The 22,854-nt window shown below is 34.2% G+C and overlaps 1 protein-coding gene across 1 annotated transcript; it reads left to right on the forward strand.

Moving 5' to 3' along the window:
- Nucleotides 1-270: 270 nt before the first annotated feature.
- LOC145070203 (nicotianamine aminotransferase 1-like) lies at nt 271-2,380 on the forward strand. The gene is made up of 7 exons (XM_079017144.1): nt 271-545; nt 655-994; nt 1,143-1,361; nt 1,486-1,545; nt 1,620-1,775; nt 1,855-1,948; nt 2,044-2,380. The coding sequence occupies exons 1-7, from the start codon at nt 280-282 to the stop codon at nt 2,160-2,162; spliced, it is 1,254 nt and encodes a 417-aa protein (XP_078873270.1). The 5' UTR covers nt 271-279; the 3' UTR covers nt 2,163-2,380.
- Nucleotides 2,381-22,854: the final 20,474 nt, after the last annotated feature.

Raw genomic sequence — 22,854 nt, forward strand, 5'->3', positions numbered from 1 at the left:
ATGGAAATTACCGAAACAAAGATAAATTTATTCTGTTAATTGTATGACTGTGACATGTCCTTAACATGTGAACCCTTCATCATCATGGTAGAGTAAATGTGTGGAAGGTGGTTAAGAAATAAGAATTTGTTGGCTAGCGACCAGCAGAAATTTAAACCCAGTGCATGTCCATTTGCTGGGACCCACCGCTATTAGCAACCACTCAACCACATTTGGACTTCTATAAATCAAGCCATTCTCGACATAACCAAAGAAAATTAAGGAAGAAGAGCAAGAAGAATGGAGAAGCAGGAATGGGGTTTCAAGGAGAACCATGAGCTGCATGCAGCTGCATCTTTCACGATCAGAAACATCCTTGAAGCCATCATGGGCAACATTGATGAATCCGCAACTGGGAAACCAATGATTCATCTCGGACATGGTGATCCTTCGGTGTATCCATGCTTCAAACCATCTCCTGTATTAGAAGAAGCCTTAGTTCAATCAATTCAGTCCACTCAGTTCAATGGTTACCCTGCTGGTGTTGGAATTATTCCTGCAAGAAGGTTTGTTGCCTTAGTATTATCTGTATTTCCAGATTTTGATTTTAAGCATCATTATTAACGACACAATAATTATGATGGGTTGCTTATATTTTGTTCATTAATTTAACAGGGCTATTGCTGAGTATCTAACGAGAGACCTTCCCTACGAATTAACAGCTGATGATGTTTTCCTAACGGCTGGAGCAAATCATGCTATCGAAGTCGTACTAACATTTCTTTCGCGTCCGGGTGCTAATATACTTTTTCCTCGGCCTAATTACCCAATTTATGAAGCTCGGGCAAGATTTAGTCCACTTGAGGTCCGCCATTTTGATCTCCTCCCTGAAAAAGGATGGGAAGTTGATCTTGATGGTGTCAAAGCATTGGCAGATGAAAATACGGTGGCTATTGTCCTCATCAACCCTGGAAATCCCTGTGGAAATGTTTTCACAATCGACCATATGCGAAAGGTGTGGTTATTTCTTTTAGTTTCATTTCTCCCCCATATGCAACCATAGAATAATGCCATTCCTATTACAAATATGGTTGAATATTATGAAAGATGTTATGTGGTACGTAACGTATAGATTCTTGTTTTTGTTTGTTCGAAAACTATAGATTGCGGAATTAGCAAGAGAACTTCGGATTTTGGTGATAGCCGATGAAGTTTATGCGCATCAAGTTTTTGGACAAAAGCCTTTCATCCCCATGGGAGTATTTGGAGATATCGCACCAGTTGTGACGCTTGGGTCATTATCAAAACGATGGATCATTCCTGGTTGGCGTTTTGGATGGATAGCAATTACTGATCCTAATGGCATTCTTCGCAAAACTGGGGTTTTAATTTTCTCTATTTCTTGTTCTTTTTCTATGGCTTTTTGAACTTCGCTAACATTTATATGTATTTTTCAAGAAGTACAAATCACATTTTTCTCGTATCTAACATTTGTAATCATGTCAGCTTGCTGAAACCATAAAGAGTACTCTTGTGATAGCAGCAGATCCGCCAACGGTGATTCAGGTCCGTAGTTGAAGAATTAATATTCTTGATCAATGACTCGTTTCAATTACATTGAATATTTAAAACGTATGTAGGGAGCTATTCCTTATATCATGAAGAACACGCCAGACTCTTTCTTCTTGAATATCAACAAAATACTAAAGGGGGCTTCGGATATGTTCTATGAGAGGCTTAAAGAGATACCCTTCGTTGCATGCCCACACAAACCCGAGGGATCAATGTTTGCGATGGTAGAGATATTTATTAATAAAGCTAATTAATGTTCGTTAAATACAATTTGTTAAAATTTGACTGAATTTGCTTGTACAGGTGAAGCTGAAACTAGAAGCTTTTGCTGACGTTGCTGATGATACAGACTTCTGTATGAAGTTGGCTAAAGAGGAATCCATGATCCTTTTTCCAGGTGAAATAGCACCTTCATTAGCATAAACAATGGTCACTTGTCTATATTACTAGTACTATAATTTTATTTTAACTTTTAATGTTATATCTGTGTAGGGTATGCTGTCGGTATGAAAAACTGGGTTCGAGTGAGTTTTGCTGCCGAGCCAAATGTGCTTCAAGATGCAATTGTGAGGCTGAAAGCGTTTTGTTTGAGACATGCAAAACAGCAGTAATAAAATATGTGACAATGGAAAATTGTCTTGAAGTTTTTGCATTCAGAGTCTTTTAAGGCTCACTTTTTTGCAATTTGACGAATAATATACCTCCTTTTTTAGGAACAAGTTTGTTTTAACTTGCGAAGTCATGCTCCAGTGCTCCACAATTGTAGAACCGATCCTGGGTTGTTATTCATTCTCATGTTAGCATTCAGTAAACTCTTCGATAAAATCAATTCTCCAAGTTTAGCATTCAGTAAACTCTTTGATTTTCTTTCTTTTATTATATCTATAAAACAAAAGAATATTCATATACCCCTCGTTAAAAACCTTTCCGTAGAAAACCTTTGAATTTCTTTCTTTTATTATATCTATAAAACAAAAGAATATTCATATACCCCTCGTTAAAAACCTTTCCGTAGAAAACCTTTGGAACAAAACCTTTGGCCAAAAGATATATGGATCTCTTGAACGAAGGAATTAACTATCCATGAAGTGTCTTATTTTAAACGAATGACAAAAGAGTACACAATGATCAAAGAAGTATTCAATTGGATACTCCCTAGACTTCATCAATCCTTAGTAAAATGGGATAAACACACTTTGTGTCATGTTAAAAACTACTTTGTAAAGGAAAACTCTCTCACAAAACCCTGTAACAAAAGATAATAAAAGTACACAAACACTTGTGGTGATGTTCCCCCTCACATGTACTCAATAGGGATGTTCCCACTTCATCGCCTTCTTCCCATGATTAATATATGTTATAAATTCATCCCACAGAAGAGAAGCATAATCAACCTTTATTTTTTGCTTGTAGTGTTTTTACTTGAAAATTACATAGACGTAGCGGGTAAAGAGCAACAAGCTGTGCCGCAACCCCTTTTGGATGACAAAACTAATTCTTTTAAACACAACATCTATAGATCTTGGAGTCATAACATTATAATGTATGACCCGTTGGACTTTATTGAGTAGCTTCACAGCTTCTGGCGCAAAAAAACCGAAAGTATCAAATGCAAAGGGTATAAACGTGTGTTGATTTTCCATGCACGCTTTCTGACGTTTTGCCACTTTGCTTGATGCAGCTTTTAAAGCAGTCTGCCCCACTGTGAAAACTCGACTCCCCAAGCCCACAAGAGAGGAGACCCTTGTTAGATCCACGCATGCATATTTTCCTCCAGCCCATCCAAATACTAAAACATCAGCTGGTCTAAGTGTTGATCTTCCTTCCATTGGGTCAGTCAGAAAGTTCACAGGTTCCTCTTTCTTGGCAGAAACCCCAACGCGTCTAAGTATGTCAAACAGAACATCCCTAACCAGATTGTGTCGGTACTTGAAACCTGGGAGCTCTTTACAATGAACTGCATGCTCCCCTAACGAGTCCAAACACACCTTACGACAAACAGGGCAAGTCTCGTCAGCCGGAAATAAAGGGATCATAAGGCGATACTTGAGGATGGCACGATACTCCATTGGCGACATATGCTGGCCAAGACCGTCAATAGGAATAGTCATAAGAAAATCCTGAGCATGTGGGGCCCTTAGACACTCAAAAATAGCTTTCTGCCTAATCGTCATGTCGAAGTGAACTTCCATGTCTTGGACAATTTTATTAAAAAGGGCACTCGCCAATGAATGTTGGGCTTTTGGAGGGGCGATGTCCTTATTAGTGAAACCGCTAAAGTCAAAGTCTGGAATCGTATCATGAAGACAGGCCAAAGCACAAACATAATCTGAATCCATACCACGTATGCCGCTATTTCGTAAGATGTGGTCTTGTAACACCCACGATTGAGCCCGTGAGGCAACAAAAACATATGAGGAAGCCTCTACTGCTGAGTACAACCCCAAACCACCAAATTTAATTGGTAACGAAGCCAGTTGCCATTGAAGGTCCCCAAAGAACGGACCACCACAAACCACAATATCTTCAATCGACTTACGTAACCCTTTATCAAAACACAGAGCAGCCTCTTCCATGTGAGCAGGTTGGCATGTTCTCAGACCAAAGAAAAGTTTGGCGATGCCCATGCAAGATCGAAACAAAAGAAGCTTACTTTGAGATTGTAGTATAGATTTTCTAGGATTGAATATGGCTGAAGCTTTGCCTTTTCAAGACTAGAATTCCTCCTAGTCAAGTATCAGATGATCACTCCAAAGAAGAAACTCCATAAGGATGGTAATTTTGAATTCCTAAAATCACTAATTAAAGGAGTAGAAAGAGAATACCACATCTCATTCTACATGGTAAGTATGGTAAGTATCTGATAAGAAGAAGAAACTTTAAAAGGACCATCGACTTCCAATTTAAGAATTTGAGAAAACTGCTTCTTATATAAATTCTTCTTCCCTTTGATTTCCATCTGAAATGTAATGACCTCACCATTCCTGTTATAAACAGTTGTGGAACATGCAATGGTAACCAGTTCAACATCATTGCAAAAGATGAAGATAAAGCATGATGAAGAACAGAGTCATTCAGACATTGAACAAGCATATAAAGAACTTCAGGATAGGCATTGACAACTGGATTAAACTAGATATTGTTTGACTGACTCTTCATCTATCGAATGGAGGTATCGTCATTAGCAGTGTTGAACAAATCCACATTAGACATGATAATGTTTTAGAAGAAAGGAGAACTTAAGGTTAGGGTTCTTGAGAGAATTTTGTGAGAGCGGAAAAAACGAAATCCCCTTTTTATGGCGTCAAATTAGAATTTGAAATGTTTTCCAATAAAAATATGCCATGTGGAAAGTAGGTAACTAAAGAGTCATTGTCAGTGTCTGCCACGTGTAAGGGTAATAAGTAGTTTCCCTCTAACGGATATAAAGATACAATAAGTTGATATCATCTGCACAACGGTCACATCGCCTTCTAACAAACATCGAACTTCCATTGTTAAATTATTGAACAAGAACCAAACTTCGATATTGAGAATATAGAAGGTTGGGTCTCATCCACTAACGGGCATAATAAATGAAATCATAACCCAGACTTTGCAGAATCTTGGTAAAAGTTTGTATTACTTGAAACCTCAAGGATTCTAGTGTAATTGCGTTCCAAAGAAAAAGATAGAATCAAGATTAATAATTTTTTTGGAAAGTCGTGATATCAAATAAACTTTGATATAAAACCAGTATGATCCCATGTAAATATTATATTTCTACGACATCAAGAGAGATATCGAAATGCTTGTGTGGTTTCCTGTGAATTACACCCAAATACTAATAGAGAAGTATCGAATGACCTCTTTTGATCAGTATCGAATGTCGGTTGTGTTTTCAAACATATATGCAACTTAACCTAAGAGTAGTGTTATGTATGAAAATCCTTGAGTGATAAGTATAATCAACTGCAACTGAATATTGGTTAGATTTTAAGGTAAAAAAACAATTGAAAATATTCAAACTGAAATCTCATTTCATGAAAAGAAAATCTGGATTTTCTTGGGAAGAAATGACTTGGTAATGATCAATTTCATTAAGATCACACAAAAAAAATGAAAATGAGATTTTGAACATCAAGAAAAGGTATAGCGAAATTTTAAGAGTTTTCTTCCATCAATTCCTTGGGAAAAATCTAGAACAATTAATAGTTCACCCGTTAATTCCTTAAAAGTATTGCTTTGTGGGTTTCACTAAAATCATGGTGACAATGACCTCAAGATTATAAACACAAAGCTTTAGCAAACCGTGATTCTTGTTGGTTTCGACTAGAGATCTAATGGGTTATGGATCTAAGTGTGTGCTTTGGGTACGGAAATTTGGTAAGAAGATGGACAACGAGTCTCTAAGAAGTTCATGGTGACAACAAATTTGATCACATAAATAATTTTCGAATAACCATAATTCTAAGTTGGTATAGGCTTAAGATGTGAAGGGTTAATAAAAAAATATGGTTAATATATATCTGTTAATTCATTTGTTCGAGAGTAGTATACAAAGTATCAACCAAAAATAGAGAAAATCCTTTTGGAATTTTTTATTTTTATTGAAAAGACAAGAATAAAGAAAATATTTTTGGTATTTTTAGTTTTTAATGAGAACAAAAATAAAGAAAATTTTTGTGGTATTTTTGATTTATAAAGAAAAGCAAAATAAAGAAAATCATTTTGCAATTTTTTTTAAATAAAATAAAAAACAAAGAAATTTTCAATGTAAAAAGAAATGTACTAAAACTTCGATAGTAGCCTTACTCCTCTAAATGATTCAGCGAGAATGTCGAATACAAGAGTATCAAAGCTCTAAATGTGAACAATAATATCTGAACAATCCAGTTCTAATGTCAAAGTTGTTGGGTTTTGAGCATTCTAACACTCCTAAGTGTACATGCAACCCTAAATACCTTGGATCTATGTTTTCTCTATTATACATGAAAATATGAATATCCAAGGTATTATCCTAATCTAGCATACAAAACAATGAATATAACAAGATAAATACATACCTCTTTGATGTAGAATGTCTTCATGAAGCTTGAGTGCCTAGTGCCTCAAGTGTGACACCACAAATGGTTCACACAACACCAAATACACTTGGAATAACTTGAGAGAATTCTACACTTCATGAAAATCGGCTAGCCCTTCTTTTACACACACTAGTGGCCGATTTTGGTGAATAATATGATGCTTATATAGTGTGTTACAATTAGGGTTACACCATGTAAACCCTAATTGTAATGACCTTTCATTTCCATGAACCATGGGTTATGTAACCTCCATGGTGCATCCTATGGGTTTAACCCAACTTGATTATCCATGGAGCTTTGGCCCACTATATAAGTTATGGATGATTTGCCCAATCAACCCATATATTTAATTAGTCTTCTTTTGATCACTTAATTAATCCTAGATTAATTCTTGATCAATATGAATTAAATACTATTATTCTTATTATTAATATACTATAACTTATAATATATTAATAACCATAAGTGTCTTATTTCTCTCATTTAGTCTATCCAAGTGCATGATGCCATGCATCCAAAATGGACCATGTCGGGTCGGGTCAACTCTTACCAATTATAGTTATGGACTTAGACATTAAACCACTTTTTGCTGCGTGACGCAACACACGCGCAACACTTTCCCTCTTGCAACAATTTGTTTTTTGGAAGGCTTCAGACTATAAAACCTCCGCACATGTCACTACAAAGATCGTACACTATGCAGACGACAATTTTGAGCTCTGTCCAGACGACTTGTCGTCGCTAAAGCATATAACGACAACATATAGTCTGTAAAAAGTCGCCGGTGTAGCTCCGTTGTTAAAAGTCGAAAATGTCGTCGGTACAGGTGTCGTCGGTATAGCATAGTCAGTCCAGACGACATGTCGTCTGCAAAGGGTCGTCGGGATTAATTTTCAAGGAAATTAAAAAAAGTTTTATTCGGACCCTATAGAGACGACTTGTCGTCGGTAAAAGTGTGACGCTATAGAGACGACTTGTCGTTTGCATAAGTGAGAGCTATAGAGACGACTTATCGTTTGGATAAGTGAGAGCTATACAGAAGACTTGTCGTTTGGAAAATTGAAAACCGTTTTTACAGTTGGAAAGCTATACCGACGACATGTCGTCTCTCTATCCTTTTATTTTTTTTAATATCTTCCACAGGATTTGTTATATATACCATTTAAAACAAATCCAAAAGGGATATTTGCAGAATAATATAAACATAAGATAACATACCATTCAAATTCTACTACATAACAAAATAACAAAAAAAAAACAAGTTTTTAACAAACATTGTTGTCATTACCATTCTAGTTCTCCTCTTCCTCCTCCTCATCGTCATCACCAACATCATCAACATCATCAAACAAAATAAGTAAAAAAATCAAGTTTTTAACAAACATTGTTGTCATTACCATTCTAGTTCTCTTCCTCCTCATCACCACCACCATCAACATCATCATCATCATCATCCTCCGCGAGTTCATTTGATGTTTCGGGGTTATTTTGTGGAACCATATTGGGATTAAAATGGAATTGTGGCATTGCTTGTGGTTGGATGTTTCGAATGAAAGACACGAATGTGTTATTAAACATTTGGTTCATTTGTAGCATTTGTTGTTGCATGATTTGAATTTGTTGGGATAATACAACAACTTGGGGATATAAGCTCTTTGGCAGTCGCTCTGTACAGTCGCTTGAACGCCATGTTTGTGCTATTTATAAGCTCTTTGGCAGTCGCTCTGTATCCACCAACACTATCAAAATAATCTTTCACGCCATGTTTGTGCTATTTATAAGCTCTTTGGCAGTCGCTCTATACAGTCGCTTGAACGGCATCCCAGAGATCTGTACCCCGATACATATCAAGATTAAAATATGTCTTCAATAAAAAAACAAATTTAATTAGTAAAAAAAATATTTAAAAAGTATAAAATTTTTCACATATAAAAAGTATGTTGTACTTACTTCAATCTCAGGATACATAGCTTCATAGTAATGGAAAGGAACACGTCTCCAAGTCCTATAATGGAGTGGTACATGATTTACCACAAAGTTTGATGCAATATCATTCACCTTCTTATTAAAGTTTGATCCAAAACCATGAGGTAGCCTCACTCCTTTAATGAATTGACAGAATCGTTGTCGATCAATTGGTTTAAAAGAGTAATCAGCATGTGGTAGTGTTATTTTCTTCTTGTTGTCTTCCTTATTATTATTGACTTTCTTCCTCTTGTTGACTTTCTCTTTTGGCCACTGATGTGGCCGAATGCCCGTATTTTTCAAGTCTTCTCTTGCTTCTTTTTTGTCTTTGGTTTTTTCATTTATTAATGCAGTATTTACAAAACTCTCATAGAGGTTTTGTTACAAGGAAACCCTATACAGACGACATGTCGTCTGTATAGGTAAAGGAAAACGATGTCGTCCAACTTCTTACCTCATTAAAAAAAAACTTTTCATGCGGATCGGTCCTACTTTTTGCAGACAACAAGTCGTCTTTATAGGGGGACGAAAACGACATCGTTATATTTTTCTACGACACAAATTAAAAATAATTTTTTTACCACTCTATACCGACGACATGTCGTCGACAACTCAACATAGGTGGATCAAAACGATAACGTCTTTATTTTCTGCAAAAGGGAATATAAATAAATCAAAAATAATTTTTTAATACCTTATAGAGACGACATGTCGTATGGATATGTATTGGACATACCACCAATTTTTTACCCCTTCCCGCCCCGTGTATACCGACAACATGTCATCTGGATAGCTTTTCTGGTCAAACAGATATGGTCAAAGTTGGAACATGTTCTACCGACGACATGTCGTCTGTATAGCTTGTGTTTTGCAGACGACACATGTCGTCTGGATAAGTGACGTCTCCATAGGGCTTAATCTTTGTAGTGTGTGCTGTGTGACGCAACACTTTACTTGCCTCTTCTAACCTCTTCAACTTTGAGTTTTTCCAAGTGTTTTTTTTAGAATTTGGTATAACTTATTTTTTTTAAACTTTTTTTAAGCTTTGATTCTCTTAAATTTTTATTGGTGAATTTGATACAATTTCTTTTTATAGTTTCCAAAAAAAATTTAACTTGATTTTTTTTTTAAAAAAAATTGATTTTTTTTAATTTTTTTAACGTGTGTAATTTTTTACGAACTTTGTAGACATCTTTTGCAATATTTTCTTAATTTTTTTAATTATTTTCTCTTTTTATGTTTTTTAAAATTTGTTTTTTTCCAGAATAAAACTGTTAGCTTCTTTTATATTTTTTAAGTTTTTTTTTTCAAAGAGTTTTATATTTTTGTATTTTTATATGTTCTTTTTAGTATTCTTTCAATCTTTTTAGTATTCTTTCAAAGTTTTAAAATTTGTTTTTAAATTTCAGTTTACTGCAGCAGTCTACAGATGTTAAAAAACAAACATGCTTCTTATTATAGGCTGCACCTGTTTGTTCCACCTTTTCTGTTATAGAGGATTGCAGATGTGGTCCGTAGACTTCATGAATTTTCGCTTCGAAAGAACAAACAGCACCTAAATCTCTACTTGAACACAACTGGGTGCATGATACATGTCTTTTAGGTAACGCAGAGAGCTTCCTAAGTCCAATGGTTTTGACATGTTTTTATAATAAATACTTTGGTAGTGACTTGGTGAACAAGTTTGTATGATTCTTCTCTAATATAATATATGTTACACTTTAATCTTTCGAAGTTCTTGAAAGATCTTTATACTGAAAATTCATTATAAAATGATATTTGCTAGATAATATATGATCTTTAAGGTCGACACTAATAACAACTCGATGTAAATATAATATTTATTAGAATTTGATCATTGATAAATAAATATAACTCTTGTAATTATTTGAAAATGATTTATTTCATGGAAGTATTAATTTTCAATATTAAGAATATAATATATCTTAAGATATGATTTATTAAGTCATATACATCTTTTTCAGACTAGAAATATTTTTGTCTTTTAGCTAATTGGTTAACGGTTTATAACTTATAAAAGCATGAGTTTATTTATTTATTTATTTTTTAATTAAAGTACTTCCTTTTTATATGTTAAAATTGTAGCACGGACAGTGGACAAGAAAATGTTTTCTTTTGATTAGTTTAATCAATGTGTCATGTCTTAGAAAGCATGGGTCTTAAAGGATAAGACCCACGTGATAAAGACATAAAGTACGGGGCTTATAAGCTAGTTATTATCTCTTCTTTTCCTCTTGATCAAATCCGAGAATACTCTTTCCTTTTCCATATTGTCACTTTGTTTCTTAAGTGGTTATGTGATATTAAGATGGTTTGATACTTTACTTGAACTCTTCTTTAGAACAAAAGCTTTGTTTTGTTCTTAACGGCTTAAGACTGTTGTTATTACAAGAAGGATAAGTATCCATGTCAAGTTGAATAATTGTTAGTGTTTCTAGCTAATGTGAAGTTTTACTCTACATTCTTCATCAACCTTTAACATGCTAATAAGAACTAAAGCCTTCAAAGGTTGTAATTTTTTTTTTCATATGGTTGTTTTAGTCTTTCCATGTTTGAAAAATAATCATTGATGGGTTAAAATAGTTTTAAGTTTATTCACAAGTTTAATGCTTCTATTGTCATTTCTAGTGTTTTTAGAAGCCGATTTTTGAATAAAACCCAACAATTGATATCAAAGCCATTTTTGCAAGCTTTGTTAGATTATTACATTATTTGGTATAATCGTTGTCTTTGGAAAACATGGATGATTTTCTTTTTATAAGAAAATTCCAAAAATATTTTATATGACAACTTTAAAATGTTTATAATTATTATTTTTTGACTAGAAGTTTACATGCATCTTTTTAGTCACAAGAGTTGTATTAGAAAAACAAAGTGTTGTTTTATATATTTTTGTATATATATATATATATATATATATATATATATATATATATATATATATATATATGTGTATGTGTGTGTGTGTGTGTGTGTGTGTGATGCGCATAAACTATCCATGAAACATTTTTGATGTTATTTGTCATGATTTTCTTTTTAATGGTATATAATTTATTTATTCGTATGATATGTAATAATTAAAAAGATAGTTTTCGTTTTGTTTATTTTTTTAAGTAATAGATTATTTAGAATAGTTTATTTTTATAAAAATATAACAAGAATGAAGTTGGTGTTTATTTTGAAGATCAAAAGCTCATGCACTTATTTTTTTATAACTTTTTTTATGTTTTATAAACTTTATAAAAATATTTTCATGAACTTGGTATAAGGTGTTGAAGCAAACAATCTTATGTGTGCATGCAACCATAATTTGAGGATCTATGTTTTCAATATTAGACATACAAGCATTGAACACAAAAAACTAGAAACCCTAGAATGCATCTAATAATTTCGAAATCAACATAAGAAAGATTAGATCACATACCTTTATTGATATATAGTAATAACAATGATTCCTTGAAGATCTCGAACTTTGAGAACAACTACCACAAATGTAGTACCTCTAATGGATCACAAACACACTAGGGCCAGATGATGATTATGAGAGAGTGGAGAGAGGATATACTTGCTCAAAATTTTGGCTCTTCTAGGGTTTCTTGGAGGTTCCCGAAATAATGAGGTCTGGGGGGTCTATTTATAGTTGAGGCAGCTAGGGTTTTGAGGTGGAGAACCCTAATCCATTAGCTTATGGCCTAAGCAGCCCATTGACTCCCTTCCTTAAGGCTTGGATGCAATCCTCTAGAATATTCTAAGGAGTTTTTGCCCTCCCCAATAAGTGTGATCAGAGAACCCAAAACCACAACTATCAAATAATTGCAAAACAACCCCTGTACTTTTAATTAGTTCCTTTAATCCCAAAATTAATTCCAAATTAATTTCTGATTAAATACTAATTAATAATAGGATTTCTAATTAATATATTATTCACATAACATATTAATAAATCATTTTATATACCAATTTATTATTCCAAATAATGAATTCAACTTCATTCTGTAATAGTTATACTGTCTAGTTGCCAATGTGAAGACAACCCAAAAGGACCATGTTTCTATCAAATCAAGTACATACCAATTATAGTTACGGGCTTAGACACCTAATCTAATAGTCTCCTACTTGGATAAGTCTAATAACATTGACTGCAAATATGACCTCAAAATTTGACTAGAAATTGTAGCTCTCAAAGCCGCTATCGAACTCTGACCTAGTCAGTTACGTGTCCTAAGATAAGGGATCATATAATACTCCGTTCTGTAAGATATCATGTGGACAAATGACATGGAACATAATCATTATCATTATCTATCAGTTTGTTTCCCGATTTCTAATTTGTAATGACAATGAACTTAGTTGAACACATCAGTTCAGTCCTGACCGGTCCTGACACATAAGTCATCACCAAATCATCGAGGGGCCCAAGATATCGCTTTTCGCGTTAGGGAAAAATGAACAGATAAACTTTGACTTATATGTTTGTACTATTTACTCATCAAATCGTACACAACAATAAGTTTTATAACATCAAGTTACTGATGCATTTACACATTATCAATGCACAACCAACTCGTAAACAATAACTCATATATGTAACAATTGGCAAAAATAGGAACGATCATACGATACTATATTTTGACTTTTAAGCAATATGAACATTTTATCAAAAATGGCCTAAGGAATTTAACATGTTTTATTAGATAAGTTCTTGTGAAAAATAGAAAGAAAGCAACTAATGATAAATTCCGTTACGACGTATGGCTACGAACCAACATCGGTTTGTGAAAATTAGCGTATAACGTCATTTGAACACAGCAAACTTAATTTATGTATCAACATGTCTCCAGTTGATGAGTAAGTTGAATTCTATATAAAACTTGTGCTTAATAATTATAAAGGATCTAAATTTGACAAATATATGAACCAAAGTGACGAAACCTGTTTAACGATATGGTTAACCGGTTAAATGTCACGAAATTATACCTTGGTCAATAAATTTTATATTTAAATAAATTAAAATATAACACAAATTATTATAAGGAATAATTAGAATGTATTTAAGTGTTTTTGAATAAAAAAATAAAACATAAACATTTAAGTTCAAATACACAAACTACATTGTTATTTTACACTAAGAATACATGTATGTATTTGTACATACATATTATTATCTAGTGAATGACTAGTTATGGGTCATGATTTAAAGTGATTTCATGTAAGGAATATTGTGTTAAATCAATTAACATAAGAGAAATGGTTAGGAGAAGTGCCAAGTTAACTAATAACTGCTTAATCACTTAAAACATTTTGCTAAAAACACTTCTTAATTCTTCTTATGATTTTCGAGATTTATCAACTTCCCTCTCCAAAACTAGAACATCTGACTACTAACTAACTAGTAACTAGTTAGTTAACTAAACCCTATCTCTAAGTAACTAACTAGACAAGTGGGCTAGGAGATGAAATCTCATCATTTTCCCATCCAATCACAAGCTAGCCTAAGACTTTACTTCTTATCTTTTTCTCTTCTTTCCTTACAAATCTCGAAACCTCTCTCTCTCCTTTCTTCTTTCATTCTCTAGCAAATACTCCAGGGAAATTCTCTCAAATTTCATCCCATTTCAGCCATACAAACTCCCTTCCAACTCTTCAAAACCGTGAACCTTAAAGGGGTTGTTGTCCCTTTGTGTTTCAGCCACCATTTCACCCATCTACACCTTCCTTTTTCTTGATATTTTCACCACCAAATACCACAGGAAGTTAATTGTTATGATACTCCAAATTAGGGACTCAAAACAGTGGCTAAACTATTCTTATCTTACCTTCTTGCTGAGAAATTGTCTTAACAACAACATAGCTAAAACAGTGGCTGTTTTCGAGCATCAAACCAACATCCAAAAGTTCTTCATCTTGCTGCCCATTTTTGAGATTCAAAGTAAAACATATGTAGCTACTTTCAAAAATTTAAAACCCCTGAGGAAGTTACCCTTTCACCTCTCAAAAAGCTTGCGTTTTCCACCACCTTTTGACAACATACTTTAGATCCAAGTTAAAGCTAGGTATATTGTTGATTTCTGCTCTTTCTTTTTATCATCAAGTCCACTAGTTTTAAATGATTTAAGACATCATAAAAGTCTAACATACATGTAAATATATGTATTTATGTGTTAAGACATCAAAAAGAATACTCAAATCACGAGCTTAAGTAGAACCGGAAACCATACAAACCATTCTCAAACTGACTAACTCACGCGACAAATGTGAGTTTTCTACGACCCCTCTTTTATGTTTAACAACTTTTGGGGGATAATACACACTAAAAAAATTATAGTTGGATGATTTAAAGGCTTATTTAACTGAAAATACAAGTTATGTCACTAAACATATCTAAGCTTAAATTTCAGCTTTTTTTTTTACAGAAAAGTTGTGGTCTGTTCAAGGACTCATTTTCCCTTATTAAACCTTATGGTTTTAAAAAATTGTACAATATGCAAATATTTCATGTCTATTCCTTTTTAACGACATCCCGCACGCGTTCATACAATTTTTCTACAATTTATGATGATTTTTACAAAAATGCCTATCATTTATGAACATTTCGAACCAGTTTGTAAAAATGGACATTTTTGCTCTGGTTAGGATCCACTTATGGTGAGGGTAAAAATCATGGACAATGTAGACTCATTTTCTAAGGTCTTAGAGTTTACGGATCCTAATTCTGACTTACGATGATTTTTCTATATTTTTTTTAAAAATAGTGACACAATTGCCCTTTTGATTAACCTTGTTGTTTTGTCTTTCAAATGCATACACAAAATATTGTTGCAGATATGAGAAACACAACTTATGATATTGTTTAATTATTATACTTTAGGGTCACAAAAGTTTTAATTAAAAACAAGTGTTTCTAATATGATCATGTTGAAAGCCTTATGATATAAAATGATTTGAAAAAATGTTGGTTTTAGTCACTTACAGTCGGACTACTGTAAACATTTGTTATGGTCGCTTACAGTCAGAGTACTGTCTAAACATTGTTATGGTCAATTATAGTCGGAATATTGTCTAAAAAATTGTTATGTTCACTTACAGTCAGAGTACTGTCTAAACATGTATATGACCATTTACAGTCAACACATTGTTTAAACTCGTATAGGGACACATATGACCGTTGTCCCGTTCGTATAGGGACACATACGACCATTGTCCCGATAGAACTTTGGTATTAAGCATTACAAACAAAGGTGTTCAAACTCAAACAAATATACTAATACACACTAAGATGAGGCTGTATGTAGTAAAAATATTGTTTGTAGATTGTTAAACCGATTGTTAGTGTCTATTTATACAAACACTAAATATTTTGCTTCACAAAAATATATTAATATTTACTTGTATCATAAGTATTTTAACATGGATACTCGTATTGGATTTCAAGTATTGGGTCTCACACGAAGCATATCGGTAACATTCTTGACCATGTTTTGCCCAACTTATTTTGTTAAGCATTCCACGTTTTATAAAGAGAGTATGTACTATAAATATTGTTTGTAGATTGTTAAACCGATTGCTAGTGTTTATTTATATAAACACTTAATATTTTGCTTTACAAAAATATGTTAATATTTACTTTTATCATAAGTATTTTAATATGTATACTCGTATTGGAATTCAAGTATCGAGTCTCACACAAAGTATATCCGTAACATTGTTGACCATGTTTTGCCGAACTTATTTTGTTAAACATTCCACGTTTTATAAAGAGAGTATGTACTATAAATATTATTTGTTGATTGGTAAACCGATTGGTAATGTTTATTTATATAAACACTTACTATTTTGCTTCACAAAAATATGTTAATATTTACTTTTATGATAAGTATTTTTACATGGATACTCGTATCAGATTTCAAGTATCGGGTCTCACACGAAGCATATCAATAAAATTGTTGACCATGTTTTGCACAACTTATTTTATTAAACATTCCACATTTTATAAAGATTTCTTTTTATAAGACCCACGAAGTCAAAACCTGTGAAACTCACCAACAATTTTTGTTGCCGTATTTTAAAAATGTGTATTCTCAGGTATTAAGAAGCCGGAGGTAGGATATCGGTTCTAAGGAAATTATAGTTCCTTTCTTTTGGGAATAAACTTGACTTGTTTACCATTGATTCAAATATATTAAGTATTCGATATATGTGGTTGACATTGATCCAATTGTATAACGCTACAACCCCGACGATTTCCGTCGTCGGTTGGGGTGTGACAATGTATCTCAGTTTAAAGATTATACGATATTATCGTCTTAGAATTAATCGTGATAAATTCCATGAAGTAATTCTCTAAGCATGGGTTAATCCAATACTTAAATCCCTATTTCAAAAGTACTTGTGAATGTTGTTAGCAAACTATTGCTATGTCTAAACCCTTAGACAATCTATAATCCAATTCATGACAGTCTTAATTTACTACTTACTTCCAAAGTATGATCGAATGTGGATGTTTTGAATAATCCAATTCTTCAGGAAGTAAAACATGCAAATGTCAATTACATTTATGTTGTTACAAGTTTCCAGGTATCTATCTAATCACTAAAACTAATATCATCCTTCAGACCAATAATCCTTGCATGATGAACGTGCTTAATCCTACTTAGAAACTTTGTGAGGGGATCGGTATGATTCTCTTATGATGATACCCTCTTGACGACGAGGTGTCCTTCTTCTACTCGATGTCTGATAAAGTGATATTTTCTGTTGATATGTCTAGATCTACCATGATCTCTTGGTTCCTTGGTCAAGGCAACCGCTCCTTCATTATCCCAGAAAACTTCCATAGGATTTTTTATGGATGGTACTACTCCAAGGTCTCCAAAGAAGTTCTTCAACCATATAGCTTCCTTTGATGCTTCGATCACAACCATATACTCCGATTCACATGTAGAATCAACTACGATATCCTGCTTGCAACTTTTCCAAGTCACTGCTCCTCCATTAAGGGTAAACACCCAACCAGCCTGAGAACGGAAGTTGTCTCTGTCTGTCTGAAAGCTGGCTTCACTATACCTAGTAACTCTTAAATCGTCACTACCACCACACACAAGGACTCAGTCCTTAGTTCTTCATAGATAATTAAGAATATTCTTAACCGCTAGCCAGTGAGCCTTACCCGGGTTTCCCTGATATCGACTAACCATGCTTAAAGCGAAAGCCACATCATGCTGAGTACATGTCATAGCATACATGATCGATCTAACAGAGGAATCATATGTAACTCGACTCATTTTTGCTATCTCGACATCCATACTCGGACTCTGATTTTTACTCAGTTTGGTTTTGCTCTGGATAGGTAACTCTCATTTCGTAGAATTTTCCATGCTAAAACGCTTTATCAACTTATCTATGTATGTACTTTGACTAAGTCCAATTAGTCTTCTACTCCTATTCCTCAAAATTCTTATTCATAGAATATAAGCAGCCTCTCCAAGATCCTTCATAATGAAGCACTTTCCAAGCCAAGATTTAACTTCCTGCAAGGCTGGAACATCGTTTCCTATGAGTAATATCTCATCAACATACAATACTAGAAAGCTGACTATACTCCCACTAGCTTTGACATGGACACATGACTCATCTTCACTCCTAGAGAAACCAAACTCTTTGACTTTCTCATCGAAGCAAATATTCCATCTAAAGAAGCATGATTCAATCCATAGATTGATTTCTCGAACTTACACACTCTAATAGGGTACTTAGTATCAATAAAACCCTCTCGTTGACTCATGTAAACATCCTCTATCAACATTCCATTAAGGAAAGCGGTTTTGACGTCCATCTGCCAAATTTCATAATCATGAAACGTAGCTATGGCTAACATAACCCTAATAGATTTAATCTTAGCCACTGGTGAAAAGGTCTCATCATAGTCAACCCCTGGGTCTGAGTAAAGCCCTACGCAACCAGTCGAGCCTTGAAAGTGTGTACCTTTCCATCCATGTCGGTCTTCTTCTTGAAGATCCATTTGCACCCAACTATTTTACGAGCTGGTACATTATCAACCAAATTCTAAACTTGGTTGTCATACATGGACTTGATCTCGCTGTCCATTGCCTATTTCCACTTATAAGACTTAGGGCCCGCCATAGCTTCCTTGTAGTTAGAAGGCTCATCCAAATTTATCAGTGTATTATCATTGATGAACGTATCACCGTCTGTAGTTATATGGATACCATAAAACTCACGTGTCATTCTAACTCGAGTGGAACTCCTAAGAGGTAATGACTCGTCAATGGGCTTAACATGAATTTCTTCCTCATGTTGAGTGCTAATGTTAGAGGTTCCTTCATCGCTTGACTCATGCATTTCTTCAAGATCAATTGGACTCCCACTGTCCCCTTTGCATATGAGTTCTCTCTCGCGAAAGACTCCCTTTCGTTTGACGAAGACCACATTCTCACTAGGTTTGTAGAACAAGTATCCAAAGGATTTTTGTGGGTAGCAGATGAAAATACATCACTCACTTAATGGTTCAAGCTTGCCGTGAGTCTCTCGTCTAACGAAAGCTTCACAACCCCAAACCTTGATATGTGCCAACAAGGGAACCTTCCCTGTCCACATCTCGTGAGCTGTTTTGGCAACCTTCTTTGTTGGTACTAAGTTAATAATATAGGCGAAAATCTCTAAGGTATACCCCCAAAATGATATTAGAAGTGAAGTTTGAAACAACATGGAACGAACCATGTCCATCAAGGTTCGATTACGCCTCTTAGCCACACCATTAAGTTGTGGTGTCTTAGGAGGTGTCAATTGTGAAACAATTCCACATTCCTTGAGGTAGTCGTGGAAGTCAATACTAAGATACTCACCACCTTTTTCGGATCTAAGCATCTTTATGTTCCTGCCTAATTGATTTTCGGCTTCTTGTTTGAACTCTTTGAACTTTTCAAAGGTTTCCGACTTATACTTGATTAAGTAGATATAGCCATATCTTCTATAATCATCAGTAAAAGTCACATATAATCCATTTTCATCACTTGTGGTGGATCTGAAGAGCCAACACACATATGTGTGTATGAGATCCAATAATCCTTCACCTCTTTCACAAGTACCAGTGAAAGGTGATTTAGTCATCTTTCCAAGCAAACAAGACTCGCATGTATCATCTGGCCTTAGGTCAAATGACTCCTAAACTCCATCCTTTTGGAGTTGGGCAATGCGCTTCTTGTTGACATGTCCAAGACGACAATGCAACAAGCATGCTTTCTCTAAACCATTAGACGCATCAATTTGTAACACAATGTTTCTTATATTTTCTACAACCATAAAAATTTCTTAAACACCATCACAAGGTAATGGTTCAAAATAAAATACACCATTATGATAAGCATGAATAGATCCATTCTTATTGTCAAAAGAATATCTAAACCCTTATCTGTACAAACCACGAAAAGAAATAATATTCCTTGTCATTTCTGACGAGTAGCAACAATTTTTTAAGTCTAAACATAACCCACTACTAAGCATTAAAGAATAAACGCCGATCTTGGTAACAGGTGATGATATCCTATTGCCCATTATCAGGTTCATTTTCCCAAGCTCCACATCCCTACTTTCTTGTAGTCCCTGCAAGTCAAAGCAAATGTGAAAACCATCAAGGACCTAAGAATTAGAACGCGATGAGTTTTAAGACAAAATAGTGTAAATACCTGCCGAGGTAGGCTTCATCTTGCCATCCTTAATATCCTTTAAGTATTTGGGGCAACTTCTTTTCTAATGCTTCTTTTCTTGGCAGTAAAAGCACGTTGCCTCCTTTGGATTGGAGGCAGGAGGGGCGTTAGCACTGGATTTTCCTTTGGGTCCACTACTAGAAGACCCTGCTTGGGACTTTCCCTTCGAGGTTTACATCGAGGGAGCTTTACTCTTTTTCCCTTTTCCTTTCCCAATTGCCTGGACTGTATCAACAACAGTAGGAGTGGAGGAAATACCCTTCCGCTTCATTCCACTCTCAACAATTCTTAGCAAGCTTTGGAGCTGGGTCAATGTGACTTCCTCCTTGTTCAGATGATAAGTCATGATGAACTGATCATAACAAGAAGGTAATGAGTGCAAGACTATGTCAACAGTCAATTCCTCATCGAAATTCACGTTGAATTTCAGCAAACTATCCACATAGCATTGCATGTGCTGCAAGTGGGTCGTGACGAACTCTCCTTTCTTCATCTTGCTAGTTATGAGTCACTTGACTATCTCATACCTTCCTTGACGTGCTCTTTGAGGAGTTGTTGTTGTTGTTGGAGGAGGAGGAGGAGCCATAAGCGTTGTTTGAGGTCGACATCTGAAAAAGAAGAAAGACAAGTTTTGATTAGATATGAAAAATCCTTAATATGACACCCAAATGAAATATTAAGTCTAGTACCCAACAAAATAATTCACAATTCAGAAGAAGGATGCCGTAATCCAATTGCAAATTATTTAAATGTAGGTAAATGACAATTTACCAATTTCACCATGGAAAACGAAATTTTAAACAAATTAGGTTTTAAATGAAATTCCTAGATCTTTTGAGATTCATTGAACTATTCAATGACATGTTTAATCTCAATTATGCTCTTTCCATTTGTGACTGGGATATCGAGGATCACAAACAAGGTGTGAATAACCATGCAAATTTGCTTGGTACTCTCGATGTCATTTATCATCTAATCAATGTGCCAGTTAACCACACATGCTTCATTGATCAATGATAATTTACGAGCTACCCGTTTCCACCCTTTATTAGTCCATATTAATTTGCCGGTTAACCACACACGCTCCACTAACAACTATTATAAAGTGCAATGTGCAATTTCATCGATTAGCATCAAATTCACATTTTTCTAATGTAACTAAGATTGAGAACTTTTATAAAAACATTTAGTTACTTTATATATTGCATTATACTTATTAATGAGAATTAAGTGTACTATCAAACCAGTTTGGCTAACGACCCTCCACTAGTCAAAGGAGCGGTAAGTAAGAGTGGATACCAACACAACTACCATTTTATAGGCAGTTTCCTTATACCACCTTCCTTATAGACCAGCTTCGTGAATGAGGCCTACTGATGATAAGACTGACTTTTCTTATACATATATAATATTAGACTTGTAATTTTATAGATATTAAGGGTGTATTTTAAACATTTAAAATACTAGGGTTTTTAATCTAATTTAAAATTTCCGAAAATTAATACAATTTAATTTAAAATTTATATATTAAAAACCTTGATTGAATAATTATCAAAATTAAACAATTAATTTAAATTATTAAATCACATAAGGATTATCCATTAAATTAAGTAATTAATTTAACATAATACCTTATCCCTTAGATTTCAAAATTTTGGGAAAGGATATTTCAAAATCTCTAATTATCCTATTAAACAATTAACAAGATAATAACAACGGATAATACCTACCCAAAACCCTAGATTTTTGAAATCCAATTTGTGTGTGTGTGTGTGGGGGGGGGGGGGGGGACACAAGACTTTCGACCTTGCCTAATTTTTGAAAACCCTAGATCTCAAAAATATGGAGGCCAAGAAAAGGGTTTAAAAACCCTTAGCAATTTTCGTAACTAGGGTTGTGAAACCCTAATTTGCTAAAAATCCAAGCCCTAGGGTTTAAATGGCATAAAACCTAATTTTTCAAGTACAATATATTGTATGAAATCTAATTGAAAACAAAAAACCATGCAGTTTGATACCACTGATGGGTTTTCTACGTAGCAAACAATCCCATGTGTGCATGCCCTATTTTGAGGATCTATGCTTTCAATATTAGACATACAAGCAGTGAACACAAAAAACTAGAAACCCTAGCATGCATCTAAATTTTTTGAAATAAACATAAGAAAGATTAGATCACATACTTTATATCTATATAATAATAGCAATGATATATTCCTTGAAGATTTTGAACTTTGAGAACAAGTAGGACAAATGTAGTACCTCTAATGACTCACAAACACACTAGGTCAAGAGGATGATTATGAGAGAGGAGGGGAGAGGAGAGAAGAGATACTTGCTCGGAATTTAGGCTCTTCTAGGGTTTCTTGGAGGTGCCCGAAATCATGAGGGATGAGGGGTCTATTTGTAGTTGATGAAACTAGGGTTTTGAGGTGGAAAACCCTAATCCCTTAGCTTAGGGCCTAAGCAGCCCATGGACTCCTTTTCTTATGGCTTAGACGAAATCCTCTAGAAAATTCTAAGCATTTT

This window comes from Lactuca serriola, chromosome 8 (assembly GCF_051521515.1).
Source record: "Lactuca serriola cultivar US96UC23 chromosome 8, Lser_US96UC23_V15, whole genome shotgun sequence".
NCBI lineage: Eukaryota > Viridiplantae > Streptophyta > Magnoliopsida > Asterales > Asteraceae > Lactuca > Lactuca serriola.